This window comes from Caenorhabditis remanei, chromosome V (assembly GCF_010183535.1).
Source record: "Caenorhabditis remanei strain PX506 chromosome V, whole genome shotgun sequence".
Lineage (NCBI taxonomy): Eukaryota > Metazoa > Nematoda > Chromadorea > Rhabditida > Rhabditidae > Caenorhabditis > Caenorhabditis remanei.
In genome coordinates, this window is record NC_071332.1 from 3,632,925 (window position 1) to 3,649,220 (window position 16,296).

Consider the following 16,296-nt stretch of genomic DNA (forward strand, 5'->3'; position numbering starts at 1 on the left):
TAGGGAGTGACACACATATTATTCGACAATTACCTGACCGAGATGACTTTCGTTTTTTCCTTTTCTCTCCCCACAGAGAAGATAATTACTTCTTACTAAAGGGGAGAATTAGGGTATTGAGGTGGATATGGATGTCTTAAGGAAATGCAGGTTACTTTTTTCATGGAACTAATAGGTCTCATGGTGATTCTATTGGAATAATCCAGAAAGTCAGAACTTTTCAAAAGATTTTATGAACGTTCGTGCTTTCAACTGTCATATTTGGTATAAATCTTTATTACTTGGCATATTGTTATGTGGTCACTTCTTGAAACTTCAACTGACAAATTGGTTTTCATTGATAATAGCTAAGTACAAGTTAAAAATTATTGGAAAAGCATCAATCACATAAGTACTTATATTACCTTATATTACTTACCAAAGTAATTATCATACTTATCTTTCTGTAGAAATACTTATCAAAGCCCGCCCAAAGGTACTAGAAAATGTCGCTTGTGAATTGAATTTCAGCTCCAATTTCCAGGCATATTGCACAGAACAACTGGTTATATATGATACAAAAAATACAAAAAAAAGGAAAAAAGTTGTAAGATTATCTCAGAAAGTTATAGAAAATCTACTGTCTATTTCCTATCCAGGTAATCACCGACATATGGAAAGTGCCCCAGACGGCTATGGCGACACTTCTTCCCGCAAGCTTTATGTCTTCGTTACTGCCGGTTGTAAGTGCTTTCATCACGGGTTGAGCAGCACAAAACCAACAAAAGAAAATGATCACAGATGCTAAGAACGTTGCCTGAAAATGAATTCTTAAATGTTCACTCTGAAACCAGAAACTAAATGTTCTTGTTGAAAATTTCCAATCATGTGATATTGAATTCGATACCTTTTGTGAGAGGTTTATACGAAAAAAGCGAGAAAAATCAAAGAAAAGTGAGCTTCATTCGAACAGTTGGACTCCCTATTGTTCGTCCACGTTATAAACACGCGATTTGGCTGAGCGGCGACTCAATTGGCAACCTGCCAAGTCGTGTGCAAACGCGTTTCATTGCGGAATTTTATGACGCGCACTAAATTTCTAATTTGCTCCAGATCTGTTTTGTATCAGTTCTGATAAGAACAGTTTTAATTTGTTTCCAAGGACAACACCGTAATCCAATTTGTTTCAAAAACGTACCCAGCAGGATTCTTGATTGCGCAATAATTGAATCTTCTCATTCAAAGGATCAATTTCTTGGGAATACAAATTCTCGAGTATCATCAGTTGCTCTTTGTGGGACTTGTTATGTGAATCGAAACAAAACCGAGTATTGCATCCATTCTCAATATCTTCTTCTAACATTTTCTTTTCAGAGTCACATTCAGATCTGAAATATATTATAGATTATCTTCCTAAAACACCCCAAAACCTACTTGATTTGTCTGCGTTGACACCATAGTTGTTGAACAATGACTAGAAACAAAACAGACTCAATTCCAAAAATACAACACTGAATCCAGAAGTCCAGTCTTGCCATGTCCAGAATATCTTTCGATACGACAGCACATAATAACATCGTTATAAATGTTAGTTGCAGCTTCTGAAAGTAATTTTCGGGTAGAATGTATTTAGTTGTTATCGGCTTACTAAAGCCCCCAACTGTTTGATAATTTGAAAAAATGATGCCAGTTATGCTGGAATGCAGTTTATCAGGCTAAATTTCAGAAAGGTAACTCATTTTTGCAGTCATCATGAAACACTTCAATATTTCAAGATATACACATTTAAAGAGGCAATGTCTAAGTTTGAGCATAAGCCCACAAGCCATGTTCCGACACACTGATACAATCCGATAGTACTAGAAACCGATACCTCGAGGTTCTAACTCTAGAGGTATCAGTAAAAAAACAGAATTCGAAGAAGAGCTACCAAAAATACCTACTGAAGTTTTCAAAATTTCCTCAATTTTTGAGATGATAACTTTATTTTCTCTTAAAAATGAGTTTTCGGCGCTAAGCACTTTTGTGTTTGTTCTCAAAATTTGAGCTCCTAAGCGTCATAGTGAAAAATTACTATTGTAACATTGTATTTCAATAACGGCAAAAACTTACAAATGTACAATTTTCAACTGGTTTATCACAAACTTCATATTGCTTCCATTTCCATTCAGCAGTAAGTTTCTTCTTCAGCATATTAATTTCTTCTTCCCCTACTTTTAAACCTTCTTGAATTTCACGAGATAGTTCACTGTGGAAGTAAGTAAACGTATAATAGATTCGTAAATCCTCTTCTTTTGGGGAGAGCTCTTTAGACTGGTGTAGTGAGATGGCAATAGTCATTCTATTGCTCTGAAAATCAAAAAAATTTAGACAACAACGAGTGAAGAGAAGACGTGACACATACTCAAAGTTACATTTTTTCAACTGAAACAGGAAAAAACACAAAACTGTCATGAAACACACCGTTAGCAAAGAAAAGGTGAGGTGGAAAGGAGAAAGGGGATAGTACAATAAAAAGGTCCGTAGCCGCCTCTTCTCGGTGGCCACTGCGGGTGAAGGTCACTCATCACGGCACGATATTGATCTGAATAGCCTACACTCGGGTTTTCCCTCTTTTTCTCAACAGACGTACTCTGGAGATATGAAGAATGAAGGCAGTCAGGTAGATACCGTAAATATTGTATTATAACGGCATGCCGACAAACTCCGAGAGAAATTTTGTGGTTTCAGAAACTCATTAAAGGTAAACGGAATACACTTTTTGGGTCGTTCTATTCACTGATCAAGAAGTTTCTAATCACGCTGCGTAAAAACTGCTGCCACAAAATTTCTCTCGGAATTGGTAGAATAATATAACGGCATGCCGTTATAAAACAGTATTTACGGTATTTACCTGCCTGCCTTCATTCTTCATATCTCCAGAGTACGTCTGTAGAGAAAAAGAGGGAAAAACCGAGTGTAGGCTATTCAGATTAATATCGTGCCGTGATGAGTGACCTTCACCCGCAGTGACCACCGAGAAGAGGCGGCTACGGACCTTTTTATTGTACTATCCCCTTTCTCCTTTTGTTTGCTAACGACGTGTTTCATGACAGCATTTTGGGGCATGTTTGCTATTTTCAGTTGAAAAAAATGAAACTTTGAGAATGTGTCACGTTTTGACCATTCATTTTTGTCTTCTCTTCACTCGTTGTTATCTAAATTTTTTGTTTTTCAGAACAAAACAATGACTATTGCCATCTCACTACACCAGTCTAAGGAGCTCTCTCCAAAAGAAGAGGATTCACGATTCTATTATTATTCGTTTTCTAACTTCCACATTGAACTATCGCATAAAATTCAAAAAGGTTCAAAAGTAACGGAAAAAGAATTGGATATGCTGAAGAAGAAACTCACTGTTGAATGGAAAAGGAAGCAATATGACGTTTGTGAAAAACCAGTGGAACTTTGTTCATATGTAAGTTTTTGCCGTTATTGAAATACAATTCTACCATGTTACAATAGTAGTTTTTACTATGACACCTAAGAGCTCGAATTTTGAGTACAAATACAAAAGTGCTTTGCCGAAAACTCATTTTTAAGAGAAAATAACGTTCAAAAATTGAGGGAAATTTGAAAACTTCAGTAGATATTTTCGGTAGCTTTCCTTCAAATTCTGTTTTTTACTGATATCTCCAGAGTTAGAACCTTGGGCTATCGAATTGGATCAGTGTGTCAGACGTGTAACATAGCCTGTGGGCTTATAGTACTGGCCATGAAGAATGCGACACATATGGCTTTTAGTTGAAAGATCAACTTTGTGAGTGCGAAACGGCCATTCACAACATCGATTGTTAATGGAGTATAGATAACAATCAAAGCTTTATTTTTGTAGTTGAAAACTTTTTTGTACGAGTACACCCTAAGAAGTTACAGACCATCTATGTATACAGCTCAAAAATTGCAACAATTGCAAGCAATTTCTTTGACGATTGATAACTTCTCCGGGTTGTCAACTACAAAAATGAAGCTCTACTTGTGATTTATACATTCCATTTACAATCAATATGGTGAAGCTATCAGGGACTCACAAAGTTGACAATTTTCAACTAAAAACTGCAAATGTCGCATTCTTTATGACCAGTACTGTATGCTCAAACAACTTAGGCATTGCCTTTCCGAAATTTAGAAAAACTTAATAGAAAATAAACTTATGTGATAAGCCATGATAGCTAGTAATGTCTCTGTAACTGATAAACTGCATTCCAGCATAACAGGCATCATCTTTTTCAAATTATCAAACAGTTAAGGGACATTAATAAGCCGATAACAACTAAATATCACCCGAAAATTACTTTCAGAAACTGTGTATCTCATTTATAACAATGTTAACATGTGCTCTCATATCGAAAGATATTCTGGACATGGCAAGATTGAACTTCTGGATTCAGTGTTGTATTTTCGGAATCGAGTCTGTTTTGTTTCTAGTCATTGTTCAACAACTATGGTGTCAACGCAGACAAATCAAGTAGGTTTTGGGGTGTTTTAGGAAGATAATCTATAATATATTTCAGATCTGAATGTGAATCTGAAAAGAAAATTTTGGAAGAAGATATTGAGAATGGATGCAACACTCGGTTTCGTTTTGATTCACATAAAAAGACCGACAAAGAGCAACTGATGATACTCAAGAATTTGTATTCCCAAGAAGTTGAGCCTTTGAATGAGAAGATTCGATTATTGCGCAAGCAAATATCCTGCTGGGTACGTTTTTGAAACTTCAATTGAGTTACGGTGTTGTCCCAAATTGGAACTGTCCGTATGATACACAATAGAACTGGGGCGAAGTAGAAAATTATGGATAACTTGATTTCAGGTAGGCTTTAGTGCGCGTCATAAATATAGCGAACCTTCAAATGTTGCGTTTCTGGGATTCCCGCAATGCCATCCGAGCAGGCGTTTTAGAAAACTTAAAATTGGGAGCTTTTTGGAAAATCTCGAATGTAGTCCCCTGATCTGTCGCAGGTTTTCTGAAAATCAGCCGCCTTAAAAGTACAGCGCATTAGAACAACTGGATCTAGACTACATTTTAGATGGAAACATCAGAAATACGTCAGCGACAACTAAATATAATCAATTCCCTCTAATTATTCGGTTTTCAGTGCTCCCAGTCACAATTTTTTTTAACGCGCTGTACTTTTACGCGGCTGATTTTCAGAAAACCTGTGACAGATCAGGGGACTAGATTCGAAATTTTCCAAAAAGCTCCTAATTTTAGGTTTTCTGAGACACCGGATCAAATGGAATCAACCATTTGCTCATGCGGGAATTCCAGAAACGCAAAAAACGAGGGGCGCTACATATACATACTTATGACACGCAAAGTAGTCCAAGTTCTAGTTCTAATTAGGATGGTTCAAATCAGAAACCACAAAAAGTCTTTGTGGTTTACATTAGCATTTCTGGTTTCAGAGTGTACATTTAAGAATTCATTTTCAGGTAATGTTCTTAGCATCTGTGGTCATTTTACATTATTGGTATTGTGCTGCTAAACTCGTGATAAAAGCAATGACAACCGGCAGTAACGAAGGCATTAAGCTTGCGAAAAGGAGTGTCGTCCAAGCCATTACTGGCACTCTCCACATGTTGGTCATTGCCTGGATATCAAGACAGTAGATTTTTTATAACTTTCTGAGATAGTCTTATAATTTTTATCCTTTTTTTTGTACTGTATATAACCAATTGTTCTGTGCAACATGCATAGTTGCCAAAGACTGGAAATCGACGCTGAAATTCTTTGATAAGTATTTATACGAAAAGATAAGTATGATAATTACTTTAATAAGTAATATAAGGTAATAAGAGTATTTATGTGATTGATGCTGTTTCAATAATTTTAAACATGTACCAATCTAATAAAAACCAATTTGTCAGTTGGAGTTTCAAAAAATGACCACATAACAATATGCCAAGTAATAAAGATCTACATACCATATAAGACAGTTGAAATTACGAAAGTTCAAAAAATCTTACTAGGGAAGGTCATGGACTCAGTTTGGAGTTGTTATTGGACATGACCTATACAATTAGAAAGCTGAAAAGACGCTGATTTCAAATATAAATTCAGTGTTTGCCTTTGAGGTCTGGTATTCGAGAAAAACTAGGTCAAAGTTTTGAAACAAAATTGTTTGTAATTTTTTGTTGCAACATTCAATTCTCTATAACTTTCTGAAAACACAACCACATTTTGAGATTTTTCGACATCCAGACATTCGGACACACCGACAGACAGTTAAACACAGAATTTGAGTTTTTGGTGCAGCTTTAGGCTCAAAAGTATAAGTTTTCAACGAAATTTATTGTATTACAAAAATTTTTGCGTCTTTTTTAAAATTAAATCCTTATAACTCTTCGAAAACTTGATCAAATTTTAAGGTTTTGATATAGTTTTGATGGTCTTGACTTGGCTTTTCATATAAACTAAGTTTTGAGATATTTGGAGCCTTATGCCTCAAGCCTGAAGCCTAAAAAAACTTTGACCTAGTTTTTCTCGAATACCAGGCCTCGAGGGCAAAAACTGAATATATATTTAGAATCAGCGTTTTCTCAGCTTTCCAATGATATAGGTCACATCTCATAACTGACTACATGACCTTCCTAAAGTTCTGAATTTTTAAACATTTCTGGATCATTCCATGAAAAAAGTAACCTGGCATACTTGCAACGGGCCGGCCTGGCCCGGCCCGGCCCGGTCGGCCCGGGTCACAGTACAAAAATTTGAAAATTTGAATTTTTTTGAAATTTTTTTGATTTTTTCGCAAAAAAGTCGAATTTTCGACTATGTTTTTACATATCGATAAAACTCAAAAGTACATAGGATTTTTGACTATTTTTGATGAAAATTTCAAAAAATTTCGAAAAATTTTGTGAAAAAATTGCACTCATTTTTTGACTCCGGGCCGACCGGGCCGGGCCGGGCCGGCAACTTTCTCTACCGGCCCGGCCCGGGCCGATATTTTGCAAGTCTGGAACCTGGTAGCTTTCCTCAATATCCTAATTCTCCCGTCTGTAGTAAGAAGTAATTATCTTCTGTGTCCAGAGAGAGAGTGAAAAAACGAAAGTCATCTCAGTCAGGTAATTGTCGAATAATATGTGTGTCATTCCACCTCCCCTCGAACATATTTCATAAGCAAACTGACATTCTCTAGAGAGAGAGAGACGCAGAGAAAGACTTAAAAATATGTAAAGTGTTGCGAAATGTTCAAAAAGGTAGTCAAGTGCATGAGCTCTTTCTCTTTTTTCACGGCAACCTGCCTCTAATGGTCATTAAATACGGAAGAGGGGACAGGTGGCCGTTCACCGGTTGACCTCTTCCTCTGGGTCATTTGACGACGCGACTCTTTTTGTGAATGAATTCACAAAACGTCTCCTTTTCTTGTTAGTCGTCTTCAAAGTCTTCAAAGGGAAGTTCATGTTTAGACAGGCGGTGGTTACTTGTCACAGAAAACTCAAAAAAGTTGAATTTTGTGACACATTTTTCTGAGTTAAACTTTATATAGAATCTTATTTATTTTCTCGTATGTCAAGTTCTTTTAAAATGTTACAGTGTCTGAGTTTGTCTGTATTTCCACTGTATCTAAAATTTCCAGTAATTAACTAACCGGTCATTATTTTGCGGTTTCGAAACGTCTTGGTTCTTGAACGTCTTGGAGCCACCTCGGGACGTTTTGACACCGGACGTTTCGAAATGCTGGTTTCGAAACGTCTCAACGATTTTAGTCATAAATGCGAGTAGAAGAGGAGCACACGAAAAAACGGGGTGATTCATCATCTCTCCACGTTTTGATTATAACACACACATAGTGACTGTCATAGTGACTGTCAATAGGTAAATAAACGGGAAAAAGGGGAGTTTCTGCTATTTCTTCTTGTTCCTTCCTTCTCTTTCCATATTTGGTAGTGTCTCTTCATTTCTAAACTTTTTTCCGTTTTTCAAAATAAATTTTAACTTGCACATTTCACGGTGATTCTGAATATATAACTTGTTTTTTGAAACAGAGAGGCAGAAGCTACTAACTGATAAAATAGCGAATTCGAAAGAAAACGCGATTCTGAAAAGCTTTTTTTAAAACTTACAGCTAGAAGTGAACTTCATACCGTCGTATCTTTTTTCTAGCTGTCCGTTTGAAAAACAAATTATATATTCAGAATCGTCTTGAAATTCTCTATAAATTGATACCAATTCGCAATGACAAGTACTTTATGATCCCAACTTTGTTGTCTTCTAACTTTCAAAGACTGTATATGTGCACAAACTTGCTAAAAGTGGAATTATTGACCTGGAAATGTATGTGTCAATAGATACATTTTTAAAGAGACTTAAAAATCTACATGTTACCATTCTCAAAAAGCTGTCGGTCCTGTTTGAAGGCGCATTTACAGTACCACCACAGAAGTTTTGGTGGAAGAGTTTTTCCGCGTGGCCGTTTTTTTTCTGTTCAATTCCTCGTTTCCTCGCTTTTTAAACAAACTTTCGTGTTTTTTCAACTTATATTGCGAAAAATTCTTGAAAAAAGTCAGAAAACAGAGAATTGAACATCTTGTCCGAGAGGACTACACGGCTGCGCGGAAAAACTCTTCCATCAAAGTTCATTTTGAGTCCGGTGAACGGCGCTTTTTCGAACATTTCGGTAGAGCGCGTTTGTAAGGATTTCTCCCAATTCTGATTCCTGCTAACAATGCATACTAGGAAACTGGCTCAGCACCTCCACCCCATACTTCTCATACAGTGCGCGTCATAAATATGCGCCGTCCCCCAAAATCGGTGTTTTCGGAAGAGAGAGTTATTTTTCTGGGAAATCGTTATTAAAATCGAATTCAGCGTATAAGAAAACCTATCTTCCCAAGTTTTGAAAAAAAATGTCGAAAAATACGTCCAGACCACCAAAAAGCCGCTAAAACGGCCGCGTCATAAATATACGCCACCTCCCAAAAAATGAGAAATAGTTCAAATTTTTCCGATTTTCTTCAAATTTTTTGGAGAAATTTGTTTATGAAACAGAATTTAATGATGTTTCGGAATACTTCCTTGATAGTTCTCAAAAAAATGTCTCTGAAATTTTGAAATTTTAGCACATTTAGAAGATTTTCATGATTTTTGAGAAATTACAGTAATTTTCAGGTATCAAAGTAGAGTACTTGTCTGTTCTTTAACATTTTTAAAACCTACAGCACTAAATCATCCCATTTCAAACTTTTTTGAAGCCAGAAATTTATATTCCAGGTCTTATTGTAATCAATTCAGGTAACTCGAGTTTACTAGGTCTGTCAGCTTTGCGAGATGTAGGATAGGAATGAGATTTCGGCGACCTGGAGGATCGTGTATTAGTTGAAACCGCACGAAACCCTTAATTTTGTGTTTGTTTATTCAATTTGCCTATATGTCTTGGAAATCTACCCTTGGTTAGAACCACTGAGAGCCTTTCAAACGAGCGAAAGAACCTACCATGTGTTATAGATTTGTTTCACACCTGTTCGGCCTAGAAATCGTCTGTATATCCTTATCAGACTCTCAATTGCTCATGGTGGCATGCATAATTGACTAAAACTACGCAAATAATGCCATATTTTGCTTATAAACAAGATTAGTAGGTGAGATAAGCTGCCTTAGTTAGATTAGTGTTTTGATGTCAACTACAATAAACCTGTGGAGAGCTAGAGGTTTTCCCCGGGGAAGATCACGGTAAATTATGAATGTTTTGAACTGTTCAAGTAGGAAACAGGGGTTTCGTGCGGTTTCAACTAATACACGATCCTCCAGGTCGCCCGAAATCTCATTCCTATCCTACATCTCGCAAAGCTGACAGACCTAGTAAACTCGAGTTGCCTGAATTGATTACAATAAGACCTGGAATATAAATTTCTGGCTTCAAAAAAGTTTGAAATGGGATGATTTAGTGCTGTAGGTTTTAAAAATGTTAAAGAACAGACAAGTACTCTACTTTGATACCTGAAAATTACTGTAATTTCTCAAAAATCATGAAAATCTTCTAAATGTGCTAAAATTTCAAAATTTCAGAGACATTTTTTTGAGAACTATCAAGGAAGTATTCCGAAACATCATTAAATTCTGTTTCATAAACAAATTTCTCCAAAAAATTTGAAGAAAATCGGAAAAATTTGAACTATTTCTCATTTTTTGGGAGGTGGCGTATATTTATGACGCGGCCGTTTTAGCGGCTTTTTGGTGGTCTGGACGTATTTTTCGACATTTTTTTTCAAAACTTGGGAAGATAGGTTTTCTTATACGCTGAATTCGATTTTAATAACGATTTCCCAGAAAAATAACTCTCTCTTCCGAAAACACCGATTTTGGGGGGTGGCGCATATTTATGACGCGCACTGTATTCCCATAACAGTTACCCTGAGAGGTAGAGAGGTAGAGAGACGCAGACTCATCGTCATTCATTCATTCATTCAGAAAGTCAAACACCCCAACGGAGAGACCGGCTCTCACACCGGCAAACAAGACTTTTCCTTATTCGGTACACAAACAGGCCGTCCCGAGAGAGAGAGACAGAACAGCTCATCCCCATTGCACCGTTCTCATCTCGAACCATCCCCAATTTCTGTGCTATTTCTATACCGGTTCCAGTTTTCTCTATTTGACCTCTGCTTCGGGAAGGTTCTAAACCCCAAAAATTCTATTTCTATTCTCCTATTTTTGCACACTTTTTTTTTGAGAACTTGGATTCTGGAAGTTTCTTCGGAAAATGCCTATGATTCTATCTATGGTCATAAATAAGTCAGATCTCGAGATTCCTATTTTATTACCTAGTTCCGCTATCCCATTAACCCCGATATCAATTCATTGTCTTTCTTTCGACAAAAAACTATCTATGGAATTTTTGATCTACGCAAGTGCGCCCGCGCGTACCACATTGGAATAAAAACATTAGCGCTTGTCATCCGTATTTATTTTGCCATTGAGTGTGTGTTTCTTTTCGTTTTCTGTGTGATGTCAGTAGTCACTGATTGGGCTAGTGATTTATCATGTCTATAGCTTTTTTTCAGTCATTCATCTTTTTTTGATTTTTTTAGGGGGAATGACAATTTTTGGTATGGGACTTTTGCTTTTTTTGGGGTTGAAATTCATGTTTTTCGCAGATAAAATCATCAACTTATTAGTAAAATTTTTAATTTTTCGACCAATTTTTTTTTTCAAAAATTTTTTTTCATTTTTTTTTGCGAAAATAACGGTTTTTGGTCAATTTTTGAGAATTTTTAATAAATAACTGACGATTTCTTCGTGAAATTCAGGAATTTTCGTAATTTTCGTTCATAAAACGTTTTCAGCTAAAAATATTCTTCTCGATCGAAAAAAATACCTTTTTCTGTAAAATTTTCGAATGAATTAGCATTTTTCTTCACTCCAAATATGTAATTTCACCTTTTTATATTTTTTTTCTCCCAAAAACTCTATTTTAAATCATAAAATCTCCTCAAAAATCACTTTTTCAGCTAAAAATTAGTAAAAAACACAAAAAATAATAAATTCTCCTACAGTAACCCGACTTTCGCGTCGAGACCCAACAAGAATTTCGCATGTTCCTTTAAAAAACATTTCGGCGCCACATTTAATTTTAATTATTTTTGCGTCATTTCGTCATTTTCTTCAAATTTGTTCAAATTTTCTTCTTTTTCCGGTAAATTTTAGCAAAAATTCATGTTTTCTTCGTATAAAAATCGAAAAACTATGAAAAAACGGCAATTTTCTCTACTTTTTCCGCATGACCGTCTCGACCAACTAGCTCGTCTGTCGACATGACATGTTTCGGAAGCACCTGAAAGTAGGCGCTTACGCAAATGTTCGATTTTAATCTTTTTCCATTTAGAGGAGGCATAGAGACATCATCATCGTTTAGTAGTAGTAGCAGTTGAATACCGTCCCAATTTTCGCTTTTTCGAATTTAAATCCTCCATCTTTTTGGTTTGAATTCGATTTCTTTTCGGATTTATTTCGGCTTTTATGATTTTATGACCTTATTCTAGAAATCTGAATTTTTACAGCGTTCTAGGCAGATAAAGTGGTTTTTCAGCGGAAAAAAAAGGAATTTGGCCTATTAAAAACAGTTTTTGACCAATAAAAACCTTGGAAAAGTACAAAAATTGGTGAAAAATCTGTTTTTAAAAGCAATTTTCACATAGAGACGAAAAATTTGCCGAAAATTTTGTCTAAAACTAGGTTTTTCAGAATCAAATCCTCGGAAACTCACAAAAACCGGTGAAAAAGTGTTTTTTTGTTGAAAAATCAGGTTTTTAAAGCAATTTTCACCTAAAGAGCAGAGTTTTGCTGAAAATTTGACAAAAAATGACGAAATTTTTTGCTGAAATTTTGACAAAAAATGATTAAAATTTTGCTGAAAATTTGACGAAAAATGCCGAAAATTTTGCTGAAAATTAGTCGAAAAATACCGAAAATTTCGCTGAAAATTTGTCGAAAAATGCCGAAAATTTCGCTGAAAATTAGTCGAAAATTGCCGAAAATTTTGCCTAAACTAAGTTTTTCAGAACAAAATCGGTGTTACTGACCATTTTCCATCGGATTCTCAGCATTTTCAGCCAAATCAACCTGAAAATCGACAAAATTTTGTGTTTTTAATCATTTTCACGATTTGAAAATGTCAAAAATCGGAAATTTTTTGAAAAATCTCTCAAAAATTGCATTAATAGATGTAAAATCTCCCAAAAACCCTAAAATTCCAACATTTTCCAAGATTTTCAGCCGATTCCTTACGATTTTCCGTTCAAAAGAAGGAAAAAACGGAATTTGAGCTATGAAAAACAGTTTTTGACCAGCTAAACCTCGGGGAAAGTACCAAAACCTGAGAAAAAATTAATTTAAAAAAAAAATCAGTTTTTAAAAACAATTTTCACTTTTATTGATAAAAAATCTCCCAAAACCTTAAATTTAGCCGTTTTTCAAGATTTTCAGCCGATTCCTCACGATTTCCCATATAAAATCCTTCAAAATTTGCCTAATTTTCTCAGTTTTCTCTGCTTCAAATAGTGAGACGAAGTGGTAAATACAGGTTTATTGGCCATCACTTTCATGCCGAACAGCTTCCATCATTCTCTCTGCGTCTCTCACTCTCTCTTCCTTCCGTCAACTAAATACAAATTTCCCTTTTTTCGTCACCTTTCTCTTGGCGGTGGTCGCCCCCGACAAAATGAATGACATATGCAGATCTGCTCTGGCGATAAATTTTCTGAAGGGCGCCGATTTTGAATTTCAAAAGAACTTTTAAAGCGGTTTTTTAAATTAGTTTTCACTTTTTCAGTTCAAATTTCTATTAAAATTTAAGATTTTCTACGAGAAAAAGCGTAAAATGTAGATAGATTTAATTCCTCGATTTCCTGCAGTTTCCACCAGAAAATAACTATGATTTTCGGATTCGTCGTGTTCCAAGCAGTGTGTTTTCTCGAGGCGATCTCGAGAAATTTCTCGATTAATTTCTCGAAAAATTTCTCGAGAATTTCTCGAGAAATTCCTCGAGAAATTTTTCGAAAAATTTCTCGAGAAATCCTCGAGAAATTAACGAGAAATTTCTCGAGGAATTTCTCGAGAAGTTCTCGAGAAATTCTCGAGAAATTGAGTGTTTATAGCATAAAAATATAAATAATTTGTTTGAAGGTTCCAATTAGAGTGTGATTTCAATATTTCATACTTGTCAAAAATCGGGCCGGGTCCGGGCCGACCGGCCCGCCCCGGATTCAAAAACGGGTACCCATTTTCACCATTTTTTTTGAAATTTTTCGAAAAAATAGAGTAAAAATGCTTAAATTTTCATACATATTCACATTTCGATTCAATTTTAAATGTTTATTCGAAAACTATACTTTTTTCAAAAAATTTCAAAAAATTTCCAAAAATTTCCAAAAAAAATTCAAAAACTCAAAATGTTTTCAAAAAGTTTGTTTAGCAGAATTTCTCGAGAAATTCTCGAGACATTTCTCGAGAAACGTCTCGAGAAATTTCTCGCGAGAATTTCTCGAGGAATTTCTCGCGAGAATTTCTCGAGGAATTTCTCGAGAAATTTTCGAGAAATTTCTCGAGAAATTCCTCGAGAAATTCCTCGAGAAATTTCTCGTAATGGCGTTTCTCGAGAAACTTTTTCTCGAGAACACACACTGGTTCCAAGCGTTGGTTTCTGGAAATTTTCGATTTTAAGAACCAATTTCGAAGTAGATTTTTGAGCATTTTGTCACATTTTTTCAAAGATTAGACTGACTTTGGACTCTAAATCAAGTTTTGACAGTTTTTTGTTCAAGAATTGGACATTCATCACACTTAAGCACGCCTTTTCAGCCAGTTTCTAGAAGTTTTCGATCGAAATGAAAGTTTTCTATAGATTTCCGCTTTAACTTCTAGCAAATACTTGAAATCAATCTTATGAGCTGAAAAATATACAAAAATGTAGATCTCGGTGAGTTCTATATCTCCGACCTCCTCAGAGCCGTCTGCCATTCGGTCCGGAGTAGGTCAGAAATGTAGAACTCGTCGGGATCTACGTTTTTGTATATTTTTCAGCTCATAAGATTGATTTTGAGCCAAGTTATTAGCTCGGCACAGTGCTTACAACTTCGCTCCACCGAAAACCCCCTTTTATCTGAGTCTCTCAATTTCTCACACAATTTTCTTCGGTTTCGGTAGAGCACGGTTGTAAAGAGTTTGTCGTGCTAATACGCCGTTTTTCAATACTTTTCGATATTTTCATTTATTCTGTTGATATATTCTTCTTTTTTGCCATTAAGTCATAAACAATAGTCATCACAAAACTAGTCTGGAGACGAAGTACACAAAGTAGTGTTCTTCCTAAAAAAGGGTGATAAATCACTAGTCTCTCTTCGCTTCGTTCGTAGCAATTGAATAGAAACAAGCTTCTCTTCCAAGGGGAACACCACCACTGTCCCCGCTAAGTGTCCCCTTGACAAGTTGCACACATTCTTCATCTCTCTTCTCAATGGGCGCCAATGTTCCCTCTAAATATCTCTTTTTTGTTTTTCATAAGTGGTGGCTAAAGGATATTGAGGAATGCATATATCTCGGCACCCCCACAGAAGACGGGAAGGAATCGAGGGGGATCATAAATTTTTACGAGGCGCCAAACCACCAGTCTCACGTCTCGACGAGAAAAATGTTTCATTTGTTTATTTTTGTGTGTGCGGTTTCGCCGATGTCGAACCAAACAACCGGAAAAGAGAGTGATATCAGACAAACAGATTATGCAAATATTTCAAAAAATCCTCGATTTTTAATGTTTTTTTTTGTGAGTTTCACACTTGAGTCTTATCACTTTCCAACTCGCTCGTCACTCTTCTTATCACATTTGAGAGTTCTTGAGTTCCATATGATTTCATAAGTGGGTTAGTGATTCATTGGAAATATTTCCAGCATTGATTGATACTTCGAATTCGCAAAGTATTTTGGAACCTTCCTATTCTGATATTTCACTAGCTTACTTGACAACAGAGATGAGCGGAAGAGTTGGCAGAGTAGCTTTTCTTTGGGACGGCAGCAAAAAGTGTTCAATAGATGAAATTTGCAACATGAATTTGTCTATCGATTGGAAAAACAGGACCCAAAAATATTAAAAACTAAACGAGTTACAGTCAGTTTAAGCCTGTATTCCGCCTTAATGACTGTAACTTGTTTAGTTTTTAATATTTTAATGTCTTGTTTTTTCCAATCGATAGACAAATTTATGCTGCAAATTTCATCTATTGAACACTTTTTGCTACCGTCCCAAAGAAAAGCTAATCCGCCAACTCTTCCACTCATCTCTGCTTGACAACCAGCGCCACACTAAAAATTGGTGATTTTTCATTGAAAAAGACGGAAATTGTAGTTCGTTATAGTCGAGGACTGTAATAGTGACAATCTTCTTGTGAAAATGCTCACTTGAACGTTTCGATTCAGTGAAATTTCTTACGGAAATTACTGTAACTCGCATCAAACTCATCGTTATGAGCTGAGAAATAGATCAAACAAATGTAGATCTCAGCGAGTTCTATGTCTTTGACCTACTCCGGAACGGGGTATTGTTCCACGAGAGTAGGTCATAGACATAGAACTCGCCGAGATCTACATTTTGATCTATTTCTCAGCTCATAACGATGAGTTTGACCTGGAAATCTCATTTTATCACATTTTCAATCATTTTATGCTTAAAATTGTTATTTTTGTGTTGTTCGCTTCCAAAATCTTGTTTTTTTAATGATTGTAGCCGAAATCACCCATTTTTTCTGTAAATTAGGTCAAGCAACTAATAAAATCTG

General features: G+C 35.7%; 2 protein-coding genes across 2 annotated transcripts; one reads left to right on the forward strand and one right to left on the reverse strand.

Moving 5' to 3' along the window:
- Positions 1–616: 616 nt before the first annotated feature.
- GCK72_017086 (uncharacterized protein) lies at positions 617–2,319 on the reverse strand (the record flags this gene model as incomplete). The annotated part of the gene is made up of 4 exons (XM_053731878.1): positions 617–796; positions 1,178–1,367; positions 1,414–1,580; positions 2,092–2,319. 4 exons carry the CDS (start codon positions 2,317–2,319, stop codon positions 617–619), a joined length of 765 nt encoding a protein of 254 aa, XP_053580791.1.
- Positions 2,320–3,205: 886 nt separating this feature from the next.
- GCK72_017087 (uncharacterized protein) lies at positions 3,206–5,634 on the forward strand (the record flags this gene model as incomplete). The annotated part of the gene is made up of 4 exons (XM_053731879.1): positions 3,206–3,436; positions 4,320–4,486; positions 4,533–4,722; positions 5,458–5,634. 4 exons carry the CDS (start codon positions 3,206–3,208, stop codon positions 5,632–5,634), a joined length of 765 nt encoding a protein of 254 aa, XP_053580792.1.
- Positions 5,635–16,296: the final 10,662 nt, after the last annotated feature.